General features: G+C 43.8%; 1 protein-coding gene across 4 annotated transcripts; it reads left to right on the top strand.

The window, feature by feature from the left end:
- Positions 1 to 842: 842 nt before the first annotated feature.
- LOC147880888 (transcription factor, putative (Protein of unknown function, DUF547)) lies at positions 843 to 27,804 on the top strand. Of its 4 annotated transcripts, XM_087402292.1 has the most exons (12): positions 1,642 to 1,683; positions 2,354 to 2,419; positions 3,731 to 3,830; positions 4,041 to 4,115; positions 4,589 to 4,705; positions 4,913 to 5,470; positions 5,870 to 6,279; positions 19,695 to 19,794; positions 19,916 to 19,975; positions 26,404 to 26,487; positions 26,602 to 26,721; positions 26,829 to 27,804. In XM_087402292.1, the coding sequence occupies exons 3-12, from the start codon at positions 3,771 to 3,773 to the stop codon at positions 27,135 to 27,137; spliced, it is 1,893 nt and encodes a 630-aa protein (XP_087258418.1). In that variant the 5' UTR covers positions 1,642 to 1,683; positions 2,354 to 2,419; positions 3,731 to 3,770; the 3' UTR covers positions 27,138 to 27,804. The 4 variants fall into 4 exon arrangements, with proteins under 4 accessions (XP_087258416.1, XP_087258417.1, XP_087258420.1 ...); XM_087402290.1 differs by lacking the exons at positions 1,642 to 1,683; positions 2,354 to 2,419 and adding an exon at positions 843 to 1,287; XM_087402291.1 differs by lacking the exons at positions 1,642 to 1,683; positions 2,354 to 2,419 and adding an exon at positions 843 to 1,287 and having other exon boundaries at positions 3,720 to 3,830.
- The last annotated feature ends 157 nt before the right edge of the window (positions 27,805 to 27,961 follow it).

The following is a 27,961-nucleotide window of genomic DNA, read 5'->3' as shown; positions in this document are numbered from 1 at the left end:
GAAGCATTTCTTGTCATATTTTTTAAAAAAAATAGGTAGAATAGATGGAGGTATGGGGAGCATGTTTTGGATTGTATTATAGTGACCATGGCTAGATTAAAAAGCCATTTCAAAGTGAATCTCAATGATAAGAAGATGTTTAATCCCTAAGAAATTTACATGTGAAATCTCAAATGCTTAATCCCTAAGAAAAAAACTGAATGTGTTTAATCCCTAAGGGAATTCATACGTAAATTGAAACTCCCTTTAGTTGCGAAGAATGGTGCGGTATTATAGATAACATCATGGGTGTAGAAAGAGAATGGTGTTGGCAAATTGTAGGAGCTTAGTTATAACGGCTTGTTGACTCTGTTACCTATGGTTTCAAGGTTGCGTTAAATGCATTTTTGTCTAAGGGGCTTGTTACATGAGACTAGTGGTTTAGAAAAGCTACTTTAGTATCTTCAAGGTGGATTTATATTCATGCATAATCATGATGGTTTGGGATAGGTCAGAGGTGCCATGTGGTGTAGCTCAATCCCCTTAAATGTAGTGTATTTATTGATTGAAAAAAGGGGCAAGGTCCCCAGGAGGCCTAATGTTTGAATTAGAGTGTCTATGTGAAATATGCCCCCCTAGTGAACTTTGATTCAAAATGTGATCAACTTGAATGAGCTAGAAAGGACAACACGCGTGTGAGCACCAATGCACCAAGGTGAGAAGGAGTGCTCGCAGGTGCACAATATAATATTATGAGCGCTCATTGAGTAGGTGTCTGTGCGAACACGTAAAGGTGGACGAGCAACAAGAAAGAAGGAAGGAAGAGCAAGAAGCTATTAGTTGCTAGTTGCTGGACGACAAAGCAAAAAACAGGCAGAGGCAGAAGAGGCAGCAGCAGAGCAGAGCAGGTACAAGATGTTTGCCCAACCAATGAGAGTGAGTGGACAGTGGACACAGATTTCCGTTGCCACGCTATGATCGCCGGAGGTCCTCCTCCTCCTGCTCCTGCTCCTGCTCCTGCTGCTCACACTCGCAGACACTCGTGATGGATTTCCATTGCCTGCCTAGCTATGATTCTCACCCAAAACTATAGGGTCACGAAGCTCCCCACGCGCACGCCCTGCTACTGAACCCCGCGATCGCGCATCCTCTCACACAGGAGGTCTTCACCGCTGCTCTGCATCTACGCATCAGTCCTTCCCTTCTGCACGTTCTTGTGTTTTGCAGGTGCGACAGATAATGCAAGCTCGCAAAGGGGCGATCTCAGCTAAGGAGCGTGCGCTCTTCGCCCCCAACGGTCATGCATAGGTGAGAATTTCGTACTCTCCGTCAGTGCTGTTATTTCCTCCCTACCCACCTCGTTCGATTTTCTGGCTTTCGTAACGCATTGTCGGCGGGTTGCTTACTTGCAGATCGCACTCCGTGTACTCCAGTCTCGGTGGGTTGCAATTGTGTGGAACTATGTTTTTCCAAAGCGGAATTTCATAGTGACAGTTGCGAAAGTTAGAGTGTGAATTGTTTTGGTTCATCGTCGCATTGAGGATAAAGTTCTCCAGTTCGTCTCTTTTCACTACCATGAAAGCATGAAAGAAAAGCAAAAGGGTTGCTTTCTCTCAGAAGTTGTGCTGCGCTTTTTCTCGATTTCCAGTTCTGGGCATGATTTCGTGATGCAACTGAGAGAGCTTGTCTCTGCCTTTACACAAGGTGCGGGGCATGATTTACTCTTTGGGGGGTTACATTAGAACTCCTTGCGCTCGGCTTTACCAATCAACAGATGACCAACTAAAACAGAGTCCAAGATTGTGTGCAATTATTGGAAGTCATAACTATTATCTGGGAATTAGCTGTTGCTGCTCCCTTACTTCCATGTTCATACGACATATTGAAATCTAGATACAAGGCCTCTGTCTTCAGGCTGCAAAACTTGCGCGCTTTTCAAGAACTCTAGATATGGAAGCACAACACAGTATAGGTTGCGAAATATTTAGATCGACTTCCAGAAAACAGTGACTCGATTAGTGCAGGTCTTACGACTACTAGAAGAATTTGGAATACGCCCATCTTGGAGGAGGGCGACCGGAAGTAGCCGGCAGCCCTTTTCGTTAAAGTCAGGAGTCGACGGTAAATTAGTCGATGGAAAATTAGCCGGCGGCCCTTTTCCTTAAAGTCAGGAGTCGATGAAAAATTAGTCATGGCTGTCCGATCAAGAGGTTTTCTACGATCTCAAAACAAGGAAGGGCCTTCCAATCACCTTTCAGCTTCACAGCACCAACATTTCCCCGTCTTCAAGCCATTAACGTATGGAGACTAGTCGGATTTTAAAGAGAGTTGAAGTACTCGCTTTTCTAGGGGTAACTTTTGTGAATTTCTGCAGGTCACTTGCCGGCCCAGCAGGTTTACGGGTGACCCTACGACATTGACGATAGCAAGGCTGTCCACCGTACGTACTTGCACTGACTCTTCTAGCTCTTCGGTGTTCCTAGGTTCATATCGGGTAGCACGTGGTTGCTTGTGCAACCGTCCTGCTGCCTACTCGAATGTAGACTCGTGGAGGTGTGTTACTTGAATTTGGAATATCACAGCACAGACCGCACTTAACCTTGAACTCATGGGTAGCTTTCCTTGCATCTTGTGCACACGCTTGTCCTAGTCCCTTTTCTCCCTCCGCTCTTTCTACAGACACTTGAGCTTTGCAACTGGTTCAGGTCTTTGCTTTAGCCAATTCATCTCTCGCTCCTGCTTTCTATGTACTGGTCTGACGCTAGGATTAGATTGTCAGTGTAGTCATGAATATCTCTGCTGCTGCTCTCCTGATGACGAATAGTTCTCCCAATGTTCGAAAATTTCCCGCACCCGTGAACCATTCTCATTGCATCCTGCATGCTGGTTGGGTTGCTTCATTGACTGCATTTCAGGACTAGAGCAGCATCTCCATCCACTTCATGAAGGCTTGGGGAGCGGGGTACTTTGACTAATGTCTCCAAAGCTCTAGAACAGCAAATTCCCTTATGCATTAGGCTGCTGCAGATGCTCTTCTCATCATCCTGATTTGTCTCACAGTTCTGCACTCCACAGTCCCACCATACTCACAGGCCTTTGAATAGGATAGCATTGCCTCTTGTTGTAGGTGAAGAATTTGCTCTTGCGTACCAATGATGGGTCGGTTCAGACCTCCTTGGTAGGATGTCTGTGCATACGGAGGGTGTGTCATTGCTGGAACTTAGAATATCGAGTTCTGCTGGCTGCTAGGCCATTCCATGTTGGCCATATCTAAAATACCGCCAGGCTAAAACTAACCCCCGGGCTGGGCTAGGGGTTCAGCCCAGCTAGGGTTAGGGAAAAGGAAGAAAGCTGCTGCTGCTACCTCAAACTGAGAACCTGGGTTGCTGGAGCTAACCCTGCTGACCTGCGGTGGAGTTGAAGCTGTGGACTATTTTAAACTGGACAGGGCCCTGCTGCTTTGTGTAGAGCTTCTACTAGACCTGAGCTTCCTAGCGGTAGTGTGACCCGAAGACCTGAAGGCAAGCGGCGACCTGGTTCTTGGAACCGTGCAACTTGCTTCTGAGGCGGGCTGTTTTCTGAGTGGTGCGTCCTGTTTATGTAGAGGCTAGTGGGGAAGCTGTACCGGGGGTAGCTCTAGGCAGGGAGCTATAGGGGGGAGAGAGAGAGAGAGAGAGAGAGAGAGAGAGAGAGAGAGAGAGTGGAAAAACTTGAGATAATGAATAAAACAAGATGATCAGCTGTTGAGCAGGTGGTCAAGTGGAACTCATGCTATTGTGGAGAAAGTTTCAATGCAAGGCTGGGGTCATGGAACACATCAGCCTAGTAAGAAACATGCATTAGAGAGAAAGGTGATAACCATTTTTAAACTGACTGGTTTTATTGCACGGCTTAACATGATGGTCAATTTTTAGCTCTAAATCAGTCCTAATTTTGTAATGGCACGTGACATGATGTCCTAAGACCCTATTTGTAGTCAACAAATTTATGGCGACTGAGTACATAATTGCTTGCTTTTCCTTCCATGTTGCTAAACGTGATTTGTCTTTTCAATTGTGAAGCTCAATGTAGCTGTGGCAGGGAAAGACCATCAAAGATGTGCTCTTCGAGAATATCGAATTACTCTGGAGAAAGATGTAAACGAATTTTCTTAGTTTTTTAAAATTCTCCTTGACGAGTTGATCCCATTGTCTTCAAGATTCCAGGCCATATTGATTTGTGACCTAATTATGAACTATGGCTTTTCCTTATGTAATGATTTATGTGTAAATGTCCCTTTACTTAGTTTCAGTTTGGTAGGCTAATTTTGTGTTTGCTAGTCCTCCCATGGTTTCTTCAGAATCTACCTCTTTCTTGTAGCTTTGTATTTCCTTTTTTGTACTTTCGGGATGTCAGACGACAGTGCCTTAAATTTGGGCTGTGTCTTTGGGTTCTAGCCTTTACATCAGATAATTAGACTTGCCTTGTTAGTTTAGATGCTGCAAACCATTCCTTGTCAAGTGTCATGAAATTGGAATGTTTGGTTATTGTCAGTGGCATTGTCAGCTCGTAGGCTTTTGCTGCTGAAAGGAGAATTTCTTTATGTACTCTAACCTGACATGCTTTACAGGTTGCAAAGTTACAGAAGAAACTAAAGCAAGAAGTTGATACTCACAAAGCTCTGGAAAGGGCTTTTAGGCGGACTCTTGGTGTCCTGCCTCGATTTTCTCCTTATCTCTCCCCAAAGGTGCCTTTAGATTTGATATTTTTGGTTACCTAGTGACCTTTAAAAGAAAACTGTGTCCCTGCAGGACTGTGGAATACTAATGTCCTTTCATTACCTTTTTGACGAAACAACTTGCCTGCTCACACCTGCAATTGCTTTTTAGTTGGAGAAAGTTCAAGTTTGGCAATGTTGAAATGATTCTGGTTGTGACGTTTTGTGATGGAGCAGATCCAAGAACTTCTAGCAGAAGTTGCACTTCTTGAAGAGGAGGTCTTAAATCTTGAAGAGTGCATCGTATCATTGCGTCAAGGGTTGTACAATGAGGCAGTGTACCTTTCAAGTTCCAAGCAACATAAAGACGGAATTTCAAATTCTGAGCCCTTTCTCACAAAGGATTATGTGTGTTCCAAGCTCCCACTCCAGATTCATCACCTTCAAAATGGTGCTAAAGGAAAAAGGAACTCAGTTATTGCAAAACTTCTGCCCCCTGTTATGGAGAACAAAACAGAAGAGTCTTATGCTTTGACTGGAAGGTTCCATAATTCGGAGCCTAGAAAGTTGGCAAATGATGGCGGTTTTTTCTTTGAGAATTTCAGTTCTCAGATGAACCATGTGCATGCACTGCAAGTTGGAAGTGGGCCTTTTTCATCTGGGGAAGTAGCCACACCTAGGATCAATATGTCAGGCCAGAACAAGTTTATGGAAGGTGAGAAACTGGAAAAAGAAAATCAGCAGAAGATGGATGGTAAACTTGGCAAGCTCTGGTCTAACTTTTCTAATTCAATTGTAAGTATTCCAAGAGCCCAGCAACAAGGACTGGGAAATGTGAATGCCATTCCTGATTTTCGTCTTCTATTTTTTCACGATGGAAAATAACTTTTAGGAAGCAGTGTTGACTCTGATTGTCACTTGGAGCAAGAAACGCTAACCAAAAAGTAACATTGCTCCATACTGACTGGGATGACTCTGCGACTGACACATACCTTAGGAAAATTTTGATGTAAATAAAATTTAAATAATTTGGGGAGGGGCAAAGGGGAGGAACCGGGGGCTGGGGGGGTCACTTGCACATTTGACACTTTGGGGGCATGCCACTTCAGCTAATAGTGTTTATGGGGACAAAAGAGTGCTTATAGTTTGTTCTCCAGATGGCCTCACAGCTTTGCTTTGATTTTGGTTCTTCAGCACAGTGAGAATACAAAGAGATTTGCCACAGGCGTTCCCAAGGTGGCGAGTCAAGCACTGGACATGGGAGACAGCTGGGAACCAAATTCACTGTCTGAAGAAATGGTGTGGTGTTTATCTAGCATTTTTCTGAAGTTGGCAAAATCAGGTTCTTTATCAGAATGTGAGACATTATCCATTGTGTCACACTCGACCCTTTCCAGTGTTTGGAGCTTTAGTTCCAGAAATAGTGTCAGTTACAAGCAATCAATGGACATAACAGATAAGATGGAATTCGCTGATCCATATAGGATCTGTACTGAGGTGGCAGCCCGGGATATTGGACCATATAGGTATTATTATGACATAACAGCAGATTCGTTGGACTACAGCAGAATACCAAGTTCTGCTAGCTTTTTAAGGAAATTAATGTAAGTCTTCATATCTGTGAGGTCTGTTTTCAGAACGCCTTTTTGATATTTTTTATGTTATGAAAGTAATCATTCGTTCTGTGAACTGGAGCACACAGCAGACATTAATGCACATACACAGGTGCATGATGATAAGATGAGAAAGTAGCATGGTTACTCACATGCTTGTGCGGACACATTGGCCCACATACACTGTGTATGTGTGTGTGTGTGAGAGAGAGAGAGAGAGAGAGGGAGAGGGGGGGGGGGGGACAGGACCTATCACCAAATATTTTCGAGAATAGCTGTTGGATGTACATTCGAACCTTTTGAAAGAGAGAGAGAGAGAGAGAGAGAGAGAGAGGTCTGCGGGAGGCCTTGCGGGCCTATGGGACAGAGTGCGGAATACACCAAAGGGAAAACCACATACAAGCCACAAAGGGCTGGAGCAAAGGGTGCACTAAGGCCCTTGCTGAGTACTATGCTTGAATGCTGAAATAATAAAGAGGTCAATTGGTCAAGCAAAATCAGGTACAAAACATGTCACTTCATATCATATCATGTACTACATGATATAGGATGAGAGTCTCAGAATCCAAAACTTGGCACTGTGGTGGCTCGTCTATGAGCGGTGAATATGTCTCGGATCTGCATCTGTCTGGCTGTCTCATGCTATGGTGGCGGAGGGGGACGCGGTCTCCTTGATCTTTGGACCCGCTGAGCTATGTTCAGAGTGACCCCGCATCTTGGGCAGTCTCCTTTGAGGAAAGCTGTGATAGCTCGGACCTCAATCAAGTGTGTTGTGGTCGCTCTCCGTGTCGCAGGTGGCCTCTACAATCCTCTCTCGGCAATCCATACTACCCGTATATCAGCTAGATGCTCCTCCTCCACCCCGTTGTGCCCTGGAGATGACTCAAATGCATAGAAATCTGTGACATGCTGCTGCTTCCTGATCTGTCGTAGCTGGGTCTCCCCATGTCTGCGCATCTCGAGCAGATAGAGCCCAATACAGACCTGGTCATGGAAGTGGATCAATTGTGACAGTGGGACGAACCGACTTCCATCTTGATAGAGATAGTGGTATCGACCCCGGATCTCGTAGTAGGTTGGGCAGGCGCACTCCTTTGTCTCAATCACTCCTAGTGTGCATAGCATGCAGATCTGCTGCTCTCTAGGTATAAGCGTTGCTCTCCTTGTCTCAATCCTCAGCTGATGGGATGAAACCCGCATTTGGCCAATGGCGATCTTGAGTGTGTGTGAGACTCCTCTGTCCTCGAGATACTAGGGTCTACCTTCCTCTGAGACTCTCAAGAAGTGGTCGCGGTAGAACTGGGTCTTAGTGGGGAGCTTCTGATCTCCCCCCCAAGTCCGAGATGTATGGAGCTAGAGGAGGTCCAACGGTATGATATGGTTAATCTCATCTCGTGGGATCGACTCAAGGGTTGCATCCATACTGTTCTGAAAAGGAGGGAGCCTATCCATCTGAATCCCGTGTCTAGCAAACCATGTGGATACACATGCATAACAGGTGTCTGCCCCTGCTCTTAGTAAGTCGTCTGTATGGCTCTAGAGCCAGCCTTGATAGTCTAAGTCCCAGACTCTATGAATGAATGTCATTGTCTGAAAGATGGCATCAATCTGTAGGGGTGTCATGGTGAACTCTGCCTGTACTATCTCATGCGGGATTGAGGGTTTGCTCCGAATCATCCTAGACCCCTTAGTCACCTATAGCCGCAAATCTCCTCTACTCTGCTACTGGTAGGTCACATCTCCAGAAAGGTGCTGCATACATGGCAGTTGGTTGCACTAGCGTATCGAAGAGCCAGCACTTCATCGGCAGATCGTGAAATTGTGCCTGGAAGCACTGTCTCTCCAGTTAGGCTAGAGCACCTTGCCTCCGTGTGAGTCGTGCATGGGCTGCATGTGTCATAGTGAAAAGGGGTCCTGTGAAGATTGCTCCTAAATAGGTGTAGGATTGCACCATCTCCACTGGCTCATCTTGATAAGTGGAGCTGAGTCGACGAAGCACTACGTGTGAGGTGTTGAAGACCATAACCTTGGTCTTCCTAAGGTTGACTGTCAGGTTTCTCTCTTTGCAGAACGCCTCTAGAGCCTCCAAATGTCTCTGCAGCCCCTCCACTGAGGATGAGATAAGGACTATGTCATCAGTGTATAGCAAAATATATGTATCATGAGATCGGCTAGTAGTGATCCTTCGCCTCCTAGGCGGTCTATGAAGGAAGTGATCTCGTCAATGTAAAGTGCGAAGAGGGTCGGTGAGAGGAGGCAACCCTACTTCACTCCAATCGTGCTCTCGACCCAATCCGATAGACCACTTGGGGCGCGAACTTTGCCTCTGATTGACTCATACAAGCTCATCACCCCCCATATTAGTGTCTCTGGAATCTGTAGCTCCTATAGTCTCCTTATCATGCGGGACCATGGGACAGTGTCAAAAGCCTTCTGAGAGTCTACAAAGCTTGTGTAGACCTTTTGGTGTCTGGACCTCGCCTCCTCAATGATAGCCCTCAGAGTGAAAATGTGATCTAGGGTAGAATGCTGTCCCCAGAATCCTACTTGCCCCTGTCCTAGTGCCCGTTGCCTCCGAGCCTCTATATGATTGCTGAGCTCCCTCTCTAAGACTAATCCATAGATCTTGGTTAGAGTGTGGCCAATCATGAGGGTACGGTAGTTCTCACTACTCAGTCTCCATAGGGTCCCCGGCTTTGTGTATTGGTACAATAGTGGGAGTCCTCCAAGCAGGTGGAAAGCTGTGGCATACAGCCCGGTTGAACATCTATGCTAGGACGGGGGCTAGGACCTCCTGTCCATGTGCAAAGTGCTCAGTCCGTAGGTCCTCATCGTCCTGCGCTCTTCGATTGTGTAATCGTCGAAGCGCAGTCTGTGTGGTGAACAAGTGGCAAGTGGTGGGCTTCGGCATAGAGAACATATCTGGTGGTGTCTGCATGTGGGAATCATGGAGGGAACATGCATATGTGTGCCACACATCTGGGCCGGTGATGGGAATCGGTGGCTTCCCCTCCGATAGGAATCCCCACCCAGTGGTCGGGTCTCCTCTTCGAAAAGATCTGACAATCTCGTATCCTATGTGTGAGAAAGACCTGCCTCTTACGTCTATTAGTTGTTAAAAGATCCTATGTGCCTCAGGTCGCGTCAGATGACCCAAAGTCCGTTGTGGGCTCTCGTCTCTTTGCTCTCGTCATCGAACCAAGGGTTTTGGGGCATCTTCCCATCTCGGATCCGCATGGGTTGGGTCGTGGGAAAGGATCTGGTAGCAGCGTCCTGTACCACAGAGACAAGGGTGTTTGAGGCGATTGCGAGATCTCTATCGTCTCCAAGTAGAGCCGGGAGCTCCCTGGCTAAGTGACTCATGTACACTGGGTCAAGGGCACGATCAAAGTGGATCTGGATGCGTGCAGGCTCTCCATATGGTTGGCATAGTGGTGGAGACATGGAAGGCCAAGTAGGAGTGGTCAACTCCTAATGGTGGTGGGGGTGTGGCAAAGTTGTGTATCCGCGAGACAAAGTCTAGTAGATAATCTATTGTACTAGACGCACCATCATGTGGGAAGCAAGTGAATCCTCCAGATGATGGCCATCTTGAAGACCATTATAAATGATCAAGTCGTGGATGTCGTCCATATCCTGTCACTTGTGGGGCATCTGCAGAGTGCCTCAGTATCCCAAGCTCAGCTGCATCTAGCTTTGAGACTATATATGGATCTTTGTCATTGGTGAAGTCAAGCAAGCCTACCTACCTATTTCCTGTCTATGCATTGAAATCCCCAACAAGAGGGTGTCTCCCTGTCTGGAGAGCTTTGTGATGTCCTCATGGATCCTCTCATATGGGGCTATGTCCGTTTGTAGTGACCTCTCGTGCATAGGATGACGTGTATGGAGGGAAGTAGCACATTGCAATGAAGATAGGTTGAGCATCTGGAAGCTGAACTCGTATCCACATGTGTCGTGCATGCTCCTCTCTCCGAACCATAGATATGAGTGGTCTAAGGTGTGACTTGAAAAGGACAGCCACCCCCCCTCCCCCCCCCCGAGCCTCGTACTCCAATATCTCTCCCTAATTGGTAAGTCACCTCAGAGGAAGTGAAAGGAGAATCTAGCAGATTGATGCAACCATACCCTTGGATTGGGTTCTTGTAGGGACATGCATCAGTCTTGGTCTATTTGGTTTGGGGCCTTTACGAGTTCCTTTACGAGTTCAGGGGGTCCACTTCAAATTATAGGACTACAAGGATTAGATGTCCATTCTGGGGGCAGGTTTTGGATGGTATACTTTTACATATTGCATTTCAGCCTGTCTGAATTGTAGGTCATGTGGAGCAGTGTTTTTTGGCTATCTTGAAGTGGAATACCTGTCCTCGAGAGAGCCCCATCCAAGTAGAGCAAGAAATAGGCATGTCGTGTATCAACCCAATCCACGGGTATGCTGCATCAGTTTGCCGAATCCTGCCTACAATTCCTCTAAGGCGACTTATTAATTCTTTGTGCAATTCCTTTGAGGTTACTCCCTGCAATTCCTCTGAGGTGATGATTCTTTTTTGAGGAACAATAATTAATTAACTACAACTCAAAATGCAATAAACACAAGATAGGGGTTTTCATGGCTCTTTTGCTTTTGGTTGATCAATGACAAAATTGTAGCAAAATGTTGATCATAATCGTTTGCTCACAATAGCTTAGGGGAATTTATTTTGAAGAAAATGTAGAGCTCTTCTTTTTTTTTTCCAAAAGAAAATAACTTTCTGTTAACGCCTAGATCTCAGATATAGGGGCCAATGACCTCTTAAGATGGAGGACTACAAAACTAGCGGATGTATCCTTGAATGTGTAGAAAACACCTATAGGCCAAGCCTTGCAAAAATGTGTGCACCTCTTGAGGGTTGTCAGAACCCCTAGCTCCCAAATAGCGCGCAAGGTATAGATGGTATCCTACCAAATGGAAATGAGCGTGACTACTGGAGGTACATGCTAGCCTCCCATCACCCATCAAGATGTTCCAAGCAGTAAAGCTGGAGGCCGTCTCCCAAACACTATCCTTGGGTGAGGGTACATGCCATTAGCGGGAAGGAGAAGTAGCATCTTGCACCTCAATCCAAAGACCCTCTCGCCAGAAATCTTGTAGGTTGGCAAAACCATCTCTATCGAAAAGTATGACCCCCCTCTGTTAGCTAGGCAGCCATGCCCTAGGTGAAGTCCTGCTGCATTCTCTGCGTCTTCGGAGGGCCCGTTGCCAAATCCTCTCTGCTACGGGGCAACTCCACGGGCAGGGAAAAAGCATCTGGAGGTCTCTATTTGTGCATTGGTGGCATCTCCCATCCGCTTGAATCTGCTTTGACTATGGGCCAATGGGTACAAAACCTTAGAGCTTGGCCTTCCACACAATCCATTACTAACACTTGCTTTCATCATAGTTGCATTTGTTTTAGAATGAACAAAGGTTATGTACCAGGATGTGGCCAGTTGGACTTGGTTGGTCAGGAGAGCCCACGTTGTTTAAAAGAGTTTGGCCAAGCTCCAATAAAGTAGCTTATGCCACACACTCTCTAGCACCAGGGCAATCTGCTGCTCAGCTAAAATGTCGATGCCCACCTGAACCTAACTGAAACCAACAGAAGCCAAGAGATTCCCCCTAATCCAAGATCTCCTCAATCGTCACCTTGATTTGGTCCAATTGATTGTGGCCCTGGACACCCGACAATGCACCTCAAGGGTTCTCAGCATTGCCCTCCACAAAAGGGCCATATCAATTTGCGAACTCAAAGTCAAGTAGCTCCTCCTCCTGCCAGATCGAGAGCCTCTGCCATGAAGAGGAATAAGGAAGGGGCTAGAGGGGACCCCTGATGCACTGAGCAAGAAAGAGAAAAGGCCGCAATTCTAATATTTAACAAAGGCAGTTTCCTGAGTTAGCTACTGGTTTAATTAGCCTCTTTATTGGCTTTGTAAATAGTGAGATTGATGAGGGTTGTGCTGGTTGTGACACGTGGCATCATTGACAGCCATCCCATAAGTAATATGTACTTGATGAGCTCAGGCCTTGTCCCTATAAAAGGACCTGCTGTACTTGACCATTCAGGATCTTTGGAATAATTAATTGCTTTGCTGTTCAAGATAGCTGAGCTACTTGATGTGCATAACCAAACAAGGAATGTTCCTGTCCTGTCCCTGTACAGCCTACTACAGGTTCTTGTGTAAGTCCAGCCCATGATGTACCAGTCCTACTCTTTCCCTAACTCATGAGGTACTACCCTGACCTAACTTTCCTGCTATATTTGCATCTTAGATTGTTTAGTTACTTGTGACGATCTTCAGTCAGGAAGTCTTGTTGCATTGGTATCAGAGCACTTGCCAGGGGTTTTTATGGGGTAAATCACATCCTTTTGATCTGAAACTTGGAGCACATCATCTTGAGGTCAGGGGCTGCTCAGAATTCAAATTGCTCAGAATTGCACATTTTCCACATCAATCTCTTCGTAATGGCCTGCTGATCAAAGGCCCTAAGCTACTGAAGGGAAATTTCAAATTAGGGTTCAGATTTTTCTCAAACTGTGTGGCGCTCACAGCATGGCATAATTCTGCGATTTGAGTGGATTACAGCTCCAAATGTGGTATTAATTGCATAATCCATTTCGCCCCAGAATATTGCATCCATGTACCAAGTTTGGTTTGAATCAGATGCCATTTGCCCTGATTTCTACCTCAAATTTGGTTCCAGCAGAAGTTTTTTTTTGAAGATCAGCGGTTATAGGACCATCACAATTTGGGGCTTTCAAGTTTTTTCTGCATATATGGAGTCACACCAGCTGGTTACACCCCTGTACCAAGTTTCATACTGAGATCATATGTCTTCTCGACTCCTGGATCTACCGCACATGGGCTATCATGGCACTGTCGAATGACTCTCTGCTTGAGATCATTCTGACTAGGTACTACAACCTTGCCATTTCTTTTCAGCATACCATCCCTTTTGGTATATCTTGCATATGTTTGGCCTTTTGTGGATGCCAGGTCATCCTTTTCTTCCCCGGGTCTAAACACATGAGCTTTAGGCCATAAGCTCTGGACAAACTCATCCACCTTTTGAGTTTCTCTAATCTCGGTCATTAGAGCACTCTCTAATACTGTAAAACTCATATTGTGCATAATGCGAGACAACGCATCAGCAACCTTATTATCTTTTCCTCTTCGGTACCGAATCTCAAATTAAACTCCTGCATGAGCTCTGCCCACCTAGCTTGGCGGCCCCTCAAGTCAGGTTGTTTACAAAAATGTTTTAGAGTATCATGATCCACATCCACATAAAACTCTGAACCATACAAATAATGCCTCCATGTTTTCAAAGCATGGATAACAGCATACAACTCTAATTGATGAGTTGGCCAATTCCTTTGAGAGAGAGAAAGCTTCTTGCTTTCAAAGGCTACTGGCCTTCCCTCTTGAAGGAGAACTGCTCCTACCGTAATGCCACTTGCATCGGTTTCTAGGAACAACGGTTTCTGGGGATCAACTATTTTTAACACCGGTCCTGTGACGACCGCTTGTTTTATGGTGTTAAAACTTTCTTGTTGATTCAGTCCCCATATAAAGGGTACTTTATCTGAGGTCAGATCAGTCAATGGCGATACTATTTCGGAATATCCTTTGATATGCCTTCTATAAAATTGGACAAATCCCAAGAATGATTGCAAAGCGGTCAGACTCTGAGGGATTGGCCAGGTCAGTATCGCAGCCACTTTCTTTGGATCCATTTCTACCCCCTCTGGAGTAATTATGAATCCTAGATATTCAAGCCTAACCATACACAGTATAGTTTTCTTTTTATTTAGAGAAAGACTGGTTTTTCTCAAAGTACTGAACACTATTCTTAAGTGTTCACGATGCTCAGTAATACTTTTACTGAATATCAAAATATTGTCAATAAAATGTACTACAAACTTTCCGATATACGGACGTAGTAAATTGTTCATAAGCATGACGAATGTAGCTGGAGCATTGGTAAGTCCGAAGGGCATTACAAAAAACTCATAATGACCAAACCTGCTTCTGAAAGCGGTTTTATGCACATCCTCGGTCCTAATCCGGATCTGATGGTAGCCACACTTAAGATCTATCTTGCTGAAAATCACGGCTCCATGTAATGCATCTAGCAAATCATCAATCCGAGCCATTGGATACCTGTGCTTAAGAGTGATATTATTTAATGCTTTATAATCTATACAGAGGCGAAATGTATCATCTTTTTTCTTCTTTAATATCACTGGCGAAGCAAAAGGTGAGAAACTTGGTTGAATCTGTCCCAACTTCAGGTATTCTTCCAGTTGTCTATGCACCTCCGCCTCTTCAGTAAAACTCATTCTATAGGGAGGTCTATTTACAGGTTCTGCCCCCGGGATCAGTTCAATCTTATGCTGAACATTCCGCTCTGGAGGTAACCCATAAGGTAACTCATCCCTAAAACATTCAGAGAACTCCTCTTCTATTAGATTAGCCAGCTTGGCCATCTCACCACTTTGCGCAACATCAGTGCTAGCCGAAGAATCATCAACCGGCTCTACCGATGTTGTACAAAGGAATAAAAACTCTTCTTGAGCTTTTCGGATTTCCATCACGGAAACCAACGGTCCTTGAGGTACATCTTTTTCACCTCCGCCTCTTCAGTAAAACTCATTCTATAGGAAGGTCTATTTACAGGTTCTGCCCCCGGGATCAGTTCAATCTTATGCTGAACATTCCGCTTTGGAGGTAACCCATAAGGTAACTCATCCCTAAAACATTCAGAGAACTCCTCTGCTATTAGATTAGCCAGCTTGGCCATCTCACCACTTTGCGCAACATCAGTGCTAGCCGAAGAATCACCAACCGGCTCTACCGATGGTGTACAAAGGAATAAAAACTCTTCTTGTGCTTTTTGGATTTTCATCACGGAAACCAACGATCCCTGAGGTACATCTTTTTCACCTCGTAAGACTTAAAGCACATCATTCATCTTGAATTGATATACGTGCTTTTTTCAATCAATGGTTGGATTCTTCCTAGAATGCCACGCCATACCCAGGGCTATATCTGCATGAGCAAGCTTAGTCATTTCAAAATCAAGCTTCTCAGCATAGTCCTGAATACGAAGCTCCAACTGGGTAACCCTTTGGTCCCATACTTCAGTTGAACTTCCATCTGCCATCCTGATTGTATACGCATAGTCAGATGGGCCTCAGCCTCTTCACAAGCTTGGAGTTAATTACATTGTGAGTTGACGCCAAGTCAAACAACACAATGACATCATTATTGGCCACTTGCCCTTTCATTTTAATTAACTCCGCATCATTAAAGGCTGTATATCCCGTTGCTGCGGGCTTAGATAGGATGTTATTAGGTGCACTCGTTACTAGCTTAGCAACAGACACACATAACAAACAAGGTACTAACCTCTGAGAAGATGCCGCTAGCTGAATTTGCATATGTTCCGCTTTGGGACTTCCCTCCATTTCCACGTCGCATTCTGAGACTACCATCGCAGCCATCCGACGATCCTTATTTCGTGGACAATCCTTCCACTGATGAGGTTGAAGGCATCCAAAACACAAGCCTTCTCTCCTCGCTTTTTCTCTTTGCTCTGGGTTTAAGGGAGACTTTGACCTCTGAGAAGATGCCGCTAGCTGAATTTGCATATGTTCCGCTTTGGGACTTCCCTCCATTTCCACGTCGCATTCTGAGACTACCATCTCAGCCATCCGACGATCCCTATTTCGTGGACAATCCTTCCACTGATGAGGTTGAAGGCATCCAAAACACAAGCCTTCTCTCCTCGCTTTTTCTCTTTGCTCTGGGTTTAAGGGAGACTTTGACCAAGCCCAGGCTGCCATTGGTGTTACTTTCCTCTTCACTCCAATAGTGGTACTTGATTTAGGAGTTTCAGCTGGTTTCGCTGGCTTGGCTTGACCACTCGGCTGAGAACCACTCCCTTTATTAATCCACTTCTTCTTAAACCCGGATTTCTTCTGGTACCCATACTGGGTCCCGACCTGTGCAAACCCACTTGGCCTGCTACCCTTGGCATCTTCATAGTTCAGGGCTATGGCTATTGCATCATCCAACGTGTTCGCATACTTAGCTCGAACTTCCATTTTAATCCGATCATTCACTCTAAATATGAAATCTTTCACTTAGATTGATTGAGGCAGGGGTTCATCAACCTTTATTACGCTCTCTCGAAACTTATCAGTGTATTTTGCTACTGACAAATTTCTCTGACGAAGGTTTCTATACTGATCCCAAGCTCGAGATGCTTCGTTAGGAGGTAAGAAGTGTTTTCTGAATTCTCTTTTAAATCCCTCCCAGATAGTGGATGCAATCTTTTTGTTGTTTAATCCACCACCGATCCGCTGCCTCACTAAACATGTGGGTGGCCTCGCGGATCTTCTTGATATCATTTCTGATTTTATAAATGGCGAACGCCTCGTCCCATTTGTGTAACCAGGTCTCAATGACATCAGAACTACGGTCATTCATCTGACCAGAATACTTTTCCGGTCTATAATTGGCAATATTAGGTACTTTAGCCTTTCTAGGCTCGATCGTATGGACACTAGACTCCAGTTCCATTGGAGCCTTTCCTTTCTCATCTCGAGAAGGTCTGGCAGACATACTGTGTATCACTCTTCTAAGTTCAGACTGCCTTGCATTGGCCTGTAACTGTTGCGCTAATAACTGCTGCAAGGCATGCTCAAGTAATGCAATTTTGCCAGATAAGGTGTGAGCTATTGGGCGCGACACCTGTTGGGTCGGCCGGACTCTTGATTCACCAGGGTCCCTCTTGGAAGCTTCTTCTTCCGCTTCCATTCAAGTCAATGGGTGTTTTGCTTTCTTTTTTTTTTTCAAAAACACCGCTAGAATACTGTATTTACAAACTGACAAAATTCAGTATACTGACACTCTGACACAATTCCCTATTCTAGGGAATACCTGCAATCCTAGATTCACGCTAACTAGGCATTTGACACAAGCATATATCACAATATACCCCAAATCACTTTACAGGCAATATACCCTAAACCACTTTCCCTGTACTAGGGAAATTCCTGCATCAAACTGACTTGAGCACACAAGCATAATCTGACCCTGCTATAGCATCGAACCTTCATGCAGATTGGCCACCCATAAAAACTAAATCTGTTTCTAACAAAACAGAAATAACACAAACAAAAGGGAAAATGGGTAAAGTGCTACCTGGTTCATGAATTCGATGTTAAGGAATCCCAGAGCCTCCACGTGGCACAGATGTCCCGAAGCCTGCAGCCTCCACGTAACTCCTTGATCGCAAATGTTCTCTCCTTTGCTTCTTCAGCAAAAGCGTTGCTCTGTGTTTGAAATCTATCTCAGCCTACAGGCTAATTACATGATCACTAACGATCTTTTTCACAACTCGCATCGCAGGCTAACCGCAGCCTCTTTGGAACTCAAGCTGCAAGGCCGCAGAGCCGTCGTCGTCAGCCTACCGCGTTCTTTCCACAGGCTCCCAGATCATGTTTCATCCGATTACACAGATCCCCTCTTTGTCCCAGCCTACGAGCTGCCTACGTGACCTTGGAGGGCTCTGACTGTGAGTCCGTTAGAGAAGCGGGTAGAAATTCATTACGAGCCAGTCAGCCACCACGCTACCATCGCTGCCTGTACGTCACCCATCGTCACGCCTCATTTACTAAATGAATAACCACCTCTAATCCTTGCCTGACGCCAACGGACGAGACGGCCAAATCCCGTGACCATTTAAAACCACACGTCGCATCTCACGCTAGGCCTTTGCGACGTCAACTTTTATGTGCAGAATTGGTAGGAAATAGCAAAGGGGACAGCGATCCTCTTCCTGTAAATTTGTTTTTCTGCTAGCCTCTTCCGCGATCGCTAACTCTTATTCTATTCCGTTTTGGCATCACGCGTAGCAGAATTATCCTTGTGTTACACGCCCACGCCATTCGTCGTCACACCTCTCTCCACAAAGTAATCGTGTGATCACGTCCCATTCACGAGCCTTACTGTTCGTTTCGCAGGTCTTTCACCCAGCTCCACATATTGCCTCTGGATTTTCGTCAACCTGACAGCTCTGATACCAACTGGTAAGACTTTCTACTAACTACAGCAGATTACGGGAGTAGCACCACAGAGTAACCTCCTAGCCAAATCCTGTTGAAGCGTGAGAGCACTCAGAGAAATCAAAATCAAGGACAACATACGTGCCGGTTCATTCTCCTTTTCTCACTAACCTCAACAAGCCCCATCTCCCTAGATGGATCTAGATGCCACATGTCATCATCATAGGGCCTTCCTAATGCATCTTTTCACCCCTCTCTTGGGATACTTTAATTCCAATTGCCCCTAGGCACATTTCTTGCATTAGGCCCTTGGCCTTAGATCCACCTAGTCTGGTGCTATCAGCCCTCACCTAGGACCTTGACATTAATTCCCTCCCGATCATTTACATGAAGCGCAAACAGATATATTACAAACAGAGATCCTTTAAGGGAAATGTCGAGTGATTCTTCCGAGGTCATGCTACCTCGGCTAGAGCGTAACAAAGAGTAAGAGTTTTATTTAGTTTTATATGTTTTAAATAACTCATTCATTCTATAAATTTTTTCTTTCATTCCTGAGAGAGAGAGAGAGAGAGAGAGAGAGAGAGAGAGAGAGAGAGAGAGCGATTTTATTTCTGTTTTTTGGTCAAATTTATTTCTTGATTTGTTTGTTTATTTTTGCTTAGTCACCTTCTTCCTTTCTTCTTTTTTTCTTGTTTTCTTTCTCTTTTGTTTATTTGACGTATTTTATTTGTTCATTTAGTTTTATATGTTTTAAGTAATTCATTCATTCTATAAATTCTTTCTTTCATTCCTAAGAGAGAGAGAGAGAGAGAGAGGTTTTATTCCTGTTTTTTGGTCAAATATGTTTCTTGATTTGTTTGTTTATTTTTGCTTAGTCACCTTCTTCCTTTTTTCTTTTTTTCTTGTTTTCTTTCTCTTTTGTTTATTTGACATATTTTAGTAAGCACTAGGTTTGCCCAAGAGACTCCATGGGTCTTTAGAAACCCAATATAGCTGCTTATGCTTGGGCATTGATGACGACGTAAGTGTTGCTTTGCTTGCCTTTTGTTTTTCAAAAAAAAATTTGTTACCTCTTTTTTCTTTTCTTTCGTTTTCTCTTTTATTTTCTTTGTAGAATTTCCGACTTTAGAACAAAAAAAAATCTTAATTTGTACAATTGGATATATTCTAGTCTTACAATTGTATATGATAGCCAATTGTTCTACCACAGTTGCATGCTTACCACATAGTACTTTTCAAGAACAAGCCTAGCTGACATTCTTAATATGGTATCTCTCTTCATGCTAACGGTAATCCTTTCTGTGCTTATAGGGGCTTGTTAGAAAAGCTGAGCATGGTTGATTTACGAGGTCTTACGCACCAACAAAAGTTAGCCTTTTGGATCAATATCTACAATGTTTGTATGCTACATGTATGTTGAGAGTCATCATGTTTCTATTGAATCTGTTTGTTTTTTCACTTGTTTGTTACATTCAGTTATGCTGCAAATAGTCCTCCATTGTTTGATGTTAACAGTCGAAGATGTTACACAGGCATTTTTGGAGCATGGAATTCCCACGAGCCCGCACAAGGTTGTTGCCTTGATGGGCAAGGTTTGATGACTACTGCTCTCCTTTGGGTTTCTTTTCTTGAATGAGCCCTGATTTGAGCTTGTGTTCATTGCATTTTACTAAATGCTGGGTCTACCAAATCATACTAAATGTTGGGTCTACCAAATATTTCTTAAAACTATGAAGAACTAAGCAAGCATGTTGATGTGATCATAGGTGTGGTGTGGATGTCCCCCATTATGTCTTTATTTTAAAGGATATCATTCCTTTCTCTTGGCATCATACAATCAGTGTTTTGTTACTTTGAAGCATTTGAGTACTTTGTTTCTCAGGTTGAGACCTTGGATATCCTGTAATGCTACACACTTTAAAGAAAGGGTATCCTCTTTGGAGGCTGTGTTTCTACTTGGGAATGTTGGAGTCTTCTTTTACAGTCCCAAATGTGAGCTTGTATTGTTATGCACGCATGCACCGAGGCAAATTTGGGATTGCAAACTTCCACTTTGTCAGCAGGTTTTCTTTTGGAGAGTTCTCCTTAGGGTTCTTCCGTTTAGACAGTTAATGGCTTGCCCTCACATTGCTCCTTTTATTTGTCGCGATGTCTATCCTTGCGGGAATAAATGCCTCACTTTTTGGCATGGCCAGGATTCTCATGATTTCCTCTTTATGCTTCAATGAAGACTTACAGCTCATTTCCCTACAGCTACTTTTGGCAAGCTATTCTGGATCTTTGGTGTTCATCCTATCAGGCAGGGATTTGATCTTTTTTTTCATTGGGTCCTTTTTGGGCACTATGGACTCTATGGAAGGACTGTAATCATAGTCTTTGGTGACCTTGACTTGTCTAAGTATCGTTTCTTCCATGCTTCTCTATGGAGCTTGAATGCATGGGATCTGGTTTTTTGTCCTATAATGAGATCTTTTGATGTTGTAACTACCTGTCCCCTCTTTTTGGTGGGGACAGTTTCAGAGTTTCTTGTAATATGATACATATGTGTGTGTGTGTTTGTGTGTGTAATTTCCCTTTAAAAAAAGTGTGGGTGTGTGTGATAGGTGTGCCGCGTGCGTGTGTGAGCTCTGGAGAGGAGCAGTTATGGCGTGCTTTCACCCCTTCCCAATCTAGGCAGTTCGTCTGTACCTGTGCTCCCCCCCGGGGGTGCCTGGGTCTTCACGCCTCACGCCTCTTCTGGCTACCCTTTTCTGCAGGTCCGTTTTCATTTGTAGCTTCTCTACTGTCCCGCCTTGCTGTACGGATCTTTCAAGCTCCGTCCTGCTCTATCTACTTCCTATACCGTCTTACCTAGCTCCTTCTGGAAGGAGCACAGGCAGTTTGGAGCATACGCGTCAGCTTGTGAAAGTTCTTGCCTCTACTTTCGTTTCCTCCAACTCTTTTCATTGCCATTTTCTGCGTTTTTTCCTTGATTTGTCTGCTCTGTGAGCATTAGGGCTTGTGTGTTGTGTGTGGGCTTTCTTCCTCCTTTTGCTGGTCGTTCTACCTCTCTTAATTTCACCTTTCATTCTAACTGTTTGCACCTCTGCAATTTCTGTTCATATCTTCTCTCCTTGCTCGGATTAGGGTTCCGTTCAAGATATGATGACAACTTATGAATTTGAAAAGACTTTCACAAAAGAAAGATTGGCTCAAAACAAAAGGAAAAGCAGGGCTTTGTCTATAACGCTCAAGAGGCACAGTTGGTTTTTGATGTTATGCATGAAGGTTTTGAAGACACAAAAAAGATGCTCCTCCCACTGTGGGAATCATGGTGGAGGTTGATGAAATAGTAGAATTAGTACGAGAATACGCCAAGCACACTCTCATTATCTTCTTTCCGGGTCGTATGCTTGTTGCAGCTGATGTGGGCAATTGGTTAACAAGAACTTTGGGAGGTTGTTTTGTACGCAAGGTGCATTATGCAACTAAGGGCTTTTTTGAAGTTATCGTGGGAGATTAACAGCACAAACATCATGCTTTTGGAACATTCACCTCTTTATTATGGGTAGCAACTGGTGCATGTCTTGCCTTGGTTGCCTACTCAGGATTACCAAGCATCGATCCGGCATCGCTGCTCGCTTTGGGTCGAAGTGGTGGATTTTCTCAATGCTTGGCTTTAGTTTTGCCCAAAATTGCAGCATCCTTGGGGAAGGTGGTATGTCCACCTCGCCCAAATGGCAATTCTAACAAGTTTTGCATTCTTTGGGATAGAGATAAGCCCATTCCCGAATCTTACTCTATTACAGTTAATAATGTGGCTATGGGAAGTGCCTTTTATAGGCTAAAATGGAGTCTTTTTGTAGGAGCATGCTTTGAGTGCAAAAAGTTTGGGCATATGGCTTCATGGTGTCCATTGGTATTGCATAAAATGCCCCCGGATGCCATGCCTCCTCCAGTGTAGAATAAGGATGCCCCTGGCCCTTCGGTGTCCAAAAATAAAGGTGTTAAAACACCTCCTTCAGCACAATACAAGGGAAAGGCACAACTTCATTCCAATGGAAATGCATCTACTTTGCTTTCCCTCACCTATCAAGGATAAAAATACCAATGAATCCTTGCAGTCTACGAGACGCACGGGTCTTAGCTAGGCTGTGACGGCAAGCTGTACCTTATTTCCAAAAGAAGAAATTGCTGGCCTGATTTTCTTGTTTATTGGATGATATGACATGTACATAAATTGTAAATATGTTGTCACAAATCAAATGCTTCACACTTAATGTATAGGGTTTATGTTATGCAAAGAAATGGAAACTTATACAGGTGTATCTCAATCAAATGCAGCTAGATATAGTGGCCTTGCAAGAACATAATCAGCATATGTATGCAGGACACCAAGGTCATTTTGTTGGGTATGATATCTTTTATGCGGGAGAGCAATCTTTCTCAGGTATAGTCTTTTTGGTGAAGGATGATCTTCAGCTAGTTGTTGCTCTTAATGATTACCAATGCAGATGGATTATTATACAGTGTCATCTAGGGAGAGCTATGTGAATTAGAGGTTTGATTTGGGATGCTATGCAACGGTATCCCTGGAGACATCATGTCTTCATTTGTGGAGATTTTAATAATGCCCCACAGCAAGGAGACAATACTTCTGGTAATACTCGTACGTTGGCCTCTGAGAGACACCATTGGTCTCAATTATTGCTTCAGCTCAGCCGTGTTGATCTTTGTAAGAAATGACGACCCATGTTGCCAAGCTATACTTTCCAACATAATACACAATCCTCTTATCAGGCTCACCCGGATCGTTGGTATAGGGTCAATCCACAACATTATGACAATCTCTCTTGCAAAATGTGGGTTGACTATGCTTTTATGCATTCGGATCATGCCCCTTTATGGTTGAGAATATCTCTTCATGAAATGCTGGTTGACAAGTTGTCACAAAGAAGGCTTCTTATTGTTAATAACAGTTACTTGGAATATGATGCATACCAAGCAATGGTTTGTGATGCCATTAAGCCTCTTTCACATAAGAGCCATATTGATATTGATTATGCATGGGATGCTTTGGTTGCTAGAATGTAAGTAGTCATTCGTGATTATGGCAAGAATTACATGAAAAGTTTGAGGGACACTATTGCTCGAGCCAAAAACACTTGCCAAACATTGACATAGCTTATTCATTTTCAGCCTGTCTTTGGAAGAAAACATGTCTTTATGCCAAGCTAAACAATGTGCAATGCAATGATGTTAGAAAAATTAATAAATGGGAGACATGAGTAAGACTTAGGGATTTTATGTATAAAGGTTATTCATTAAAATAATCTTTCAAAAGCCTACATTACAAGAGGCAATCGGCAAGTATTTGCCGAATCCTTATGCCTGGTGGTTGCTGATTGGAGACCTATCACTCTCATGCCAGTTATAAATGGTGGTTGATCGTGTCAAAGGATACTTACATGATGGTCTCCATCCTACTCAATATGGGTTTGTTCCTCGCAGGCATATCACTGACAATATTGCAAATGCCTATGTTGGGGTAGAATAGGCAAAATACATGGAGGATGATGTGCTATTGTTACAAAGTTGACATTGCGAAGGCCTTTGACACAGTTCAATGGGATTTCATCGCACAGACCATGCATGCTTTGGGATTTGGTACAAATTTATTGGCTGCACAATGAGAGTAAAGCTGCCTGTATATTGTATGGGGATATTTTTGAAAATTGGACTCTTTGTTGTTCGGTTTGCCAGGGATGTACACTTAGTGCGTTGTTGTATTCGATAGCCATGCATCCAATGCTTCAATACATGGATCATCTTGTGGTTACAGACATGTTGCATGGATTGGAAATTTATGGAAGTCGCACTATGGTTGATCAAGCATATGCTGATGATTCTTGTTTGACTCTAAAGAATATTGAGAGGGATCTTTCTTTCCGTATGCATGCTCTATCATTATATGGCTTGGCTGCTGGTCTACATGTGAATTTTTAGAAGTCTAAGCTGTTACCATTGCATTCTAAAGACTAACATAGTCTTTTATGGCTGGGGGAAATTGTCGTGCCTACTTAGCTAGTTCGCCATCTTGGTTACCCTTTGGGCTGGATGTTTACTCGTCGCCAACAAACTGATTGGGTATTGCAAAATTGAAGAAAAATCTCCAATATTGGAAATTAACAACTTGGCCGTTGCATGTTCGCCCAGGATAGTTAAACCTATTTTGGTGGCATACATTCAGTTTTACCTACCTTTGATCATGTTTGGCAAGGGAGATTTTACATGCTTATGTCAGCCATTATGGAAACTTTTTGGCGATCCAAACATGGCCGGAAAAGTTTGAGATTGCTTTCAGTGCAACATCTCTGTTCACCAAAGATGCATGGGGTTTTAAATATTCTCAACATTCACGTGCATATCCTTGCTCATAAGGGAAAAATGATGTTGCAATTTATGCAAGGAGATCAACCTTGAGCTGCCATGATGCATTATTTACTTTTGCAAATCAACACCTGCTTTTGGATATTGGCAGCCAACTTGGTGGGATTTTCTTCTTGGCTGTATTGATCAAAGGCTGTCCTTTGGTTTCCAAAATGTTATTTTATTGGAAGCATATCCTTTCCCACTTGGAATGGCATGGCCGCGACTCCTTGCAGGGCAATTCTTGAAGGGCTGAAAGTTTACATTGGTCGAAGGTCTTTGATCCTCCATTGGCTTTGCAGGAACTCAGAAATTCCTACTTTCAAAGGGATTTGCTTTGTGGCTGATGTAATTCAAGATGATGGTACCATGATTTATTTTCCTTTGGCTGCCAGACAATATGGTATAGGCATGCATTATCGTCTTGTGTGGCAAAAGATTGCTCAAATGCTCAGTCTTTTCTGGCGATATCACCTTTTTGGGATTCACCCACGCAGACAGGGTAGGTTTGTTACTAGGCAGTCTGGACTCTATGGAAGGATAGAAACAAAAGTGTCTTTGGGGATCCTACTTTTTCCACTTTACCTTTTTTCAGACGCTCTCAGCAGCAATCTTTTTTTGATTGTCTAACATAGACTAAAATGATACTTGTCATATAGTGAGATCTTCAGTTGCTGTACTTTTGAGCTCCCCCTTTTAGGGGAAGCCTCTTTGTAATATAAGCATAAAAAATTCACGAAAAAAGTGTGTGTGTGTGTGTGTGTGTGTGAGATAGCTCTTTTACAAAAAAAGTGTTGTGTGTGAGTGCACTTGCGCGCAAGTGTGTGCAGGCACGCACTTGCGCGCAAGTGTGTGCCTGTGCCATAGTTACCAGGGGATGGGGATGTTCTGGAAACATCGGATGCCAGTTCGGGAAGGGGGAACATTGATGCTATGTCATCGTATGACATAGAAATATCCAACACGGGAGAGCGTGAGGGAAGAAAGGCTTCAGTGGAGGTAGGGCCTCGCATGGCAGCTTGCAGGCTATAAACAGTGCCATTTTTGGCAGTTCGCCTCGCTCTCTTGTCCTTGCCCTGCATCCTTTACTCTATCTCTAACTCCCCTTCCACTTTCCTCCCCACACCTCCCAACATTATCTTGCATCCTTCCTCTACTCTCCACTCCATGAGTCTACTCAGCCCAGTAGATCATGGAACGCCAGTGAATGGCATTCATTCTAGGAATGCCGTTCTTTGGCGTTCTGGGATCATCTTCGCCCCTTGTCCATGTGGCGTTACAACAACATTCTGGACATTTCCTGGGCTCCTGTTGCCCTGGAACGGCATTCCCCCAAATTAGAAAGGGGGAACAGCGTTGCTTCATAACTATGGCCTGCTGGCTTCTTGATCGACTGATAGTATCTTCCTTGTTTTTATTTGGCCTCTACTGTTGAAGTGTATATTGTCAAAGTTAAAGCCTCCTGGTTGCTCGTAAGCTTAGAGGGCATTTACTTTGTGTGTGTGTGGGCATGCACATGGGTTTTTGCTTGATCTATAGTATGTGTCCTTAGTACATTCGAAGTGTTCACACATATTATTGAATGTAAACCCCCCTGGTTGTGTGCATGCAGGCCGTATTAAATGTTGGAGGCCATTTACTTAGTGCTCTGGCTATAGAGCATTTCATTCTAAGGCTACCGTCTGACCTTGAAAATGTAAGCTGCTTTTGCAAACTTTTGAGAGAGAATCTGAATCTTCAATGGTCAGTATGTAATCCATTTTTATTTTAAATGTAATTTCTCTCTGGCCTTTTCATTGATATCATGCAGAGTGACTGGAAGAGCAGAGAGAAAGAAACTGAGGGAATGATGCGTAGCACATATGGATTAGAATGGCCAGAGCCTTTGGTGAGCTTTGCTCTTTGCTGTGGAAGCTGGTCATCTCCTGCTGTAAGTTATAAATTTATTCTATCTCTTAGCCACTGAACAAAGCTTAGCTTAACTAAAAGATTTTGAGCTGGCTCTTACAGGTTGTGGATTCCTTTTTTGGGTTACAGGTGCGCATATACACACCGTTGGAGGTAGAAAACGAACTTGAGATTGCAAAAAACGAGTTCCTACAAGCTGCAGTGGGGGTGACACCTAAGAAAGTAATGATACCAAAGCTGCTAGACTGGTATAGAAGAGATTTTGCAAAGGATGCAGAATCCTTGATGGATTGGGTAGCTGAGCAGCTGCCAAGCTCCCTTTGCAAGTCAGTGCAGAAATGTCTGGCAAACAGGCAGGGAAGGGGAGTATCAGAGGTTGTGGAAGTGATGCCCTATGACTTCAATTTTAGATATCTTTTTGCTGTGCAGCCATTGTAATATATTGACAGCCTTTCCCTAAAACTGCATCTTTGATCAGGATGTAGTGCTTGATGCTTTAATGCAAATGGGCCAGTGATAATATGTTGCGACTGTTGATGTAGCATGTGGATTTCGATAGTCTTGGTCAGTTAGCATGGCAAGGACTCCTTCGATTCTGCACCAAGAATATCTGCCGTATTTGATCCTATTGTTCAGACATATGGCGACAAATGCAGACCAAGAAGCGATTCTGTACTCAGCAGGTGATTTTTTGCAGGTAACTATGTTGCACTCAAAGAGCCTAAACTGTAGACAAGCTGAAGCCATCACAATGAATGGGGCTAGAAAATGTTCATATTAGAAGATTTTCTCTAGCAAATGAAGCTCTTAGTGTAGTGTGTTCCATATAAGAAATTTCTTAGACTCCTTATCATAGAATCCCTGGATGAAAACGTTTCCGAGCTCTCGTTAATACCTTCTATGTATGAAAAATCCGTTGTAATTTCCTTATTTTTACCACTCCTGAGACTCCTAGTCTTAGGTGTGGAATCCCTTGTTTTCGGGGTGCCACCAATTTCATAAATCCTTATGGAAAATTTTCAATAAAGCAGAGAGATTAAGGATCCAAATACATTTCTGAGCTCAATCTCCTTTCATGCCAAATTAATGACATTAAATTTGGCCATTCAAGAATAGGGAATACACAAGATATAAAATTTTGGAATGTTTCAAGGATCGTAATTTTTAGGGAGGCGGGACGATGGTAATACTCTAGATTAATAAAACATTAATTTATGTTTTTGTAGATATTTTGATGATTGCTCCAGCTTGAAGGGTTTGTG

Source organism: Dipteris shenzhenensis, chromosome 31, assembly GCF_047967505.1.
Source record: "Dipteris shenzhenensis isolate YYH24624 ecotype China chromosome 31, Dip_SZ_1.0, whole genome shotgun sequence".
NCBI lineage: Eukaryota > Viridiplantae > Streptophyta > Polypodiopsida > Gleicheniales > Dipteridaceae > Dipteris > Dipteris shenzhenensis.
Note: the sequence above shows the minus strand (reverse complement) of the source record. Positions and strands in the feature narration are given on the sequence as shown.

Coding starts and splice junctions, on each gene's coding strand:
- LOC147880888 (XM_087402290.1), top strand. Junction 5,471..5,869: donor CTAACTTTTCTAATTCAATT/GTAAGTATTCCA, acceptor TTGGTTCTTCAG/CACAGTGAGAATACAAAGAG. Junction 26,722..26,828: donor GAAGCTGGTCATCTCCTGCT/GTAAGTTATAAA, acceptor TTTGGGTTACAG/GTGCGCATATACACACCGTT.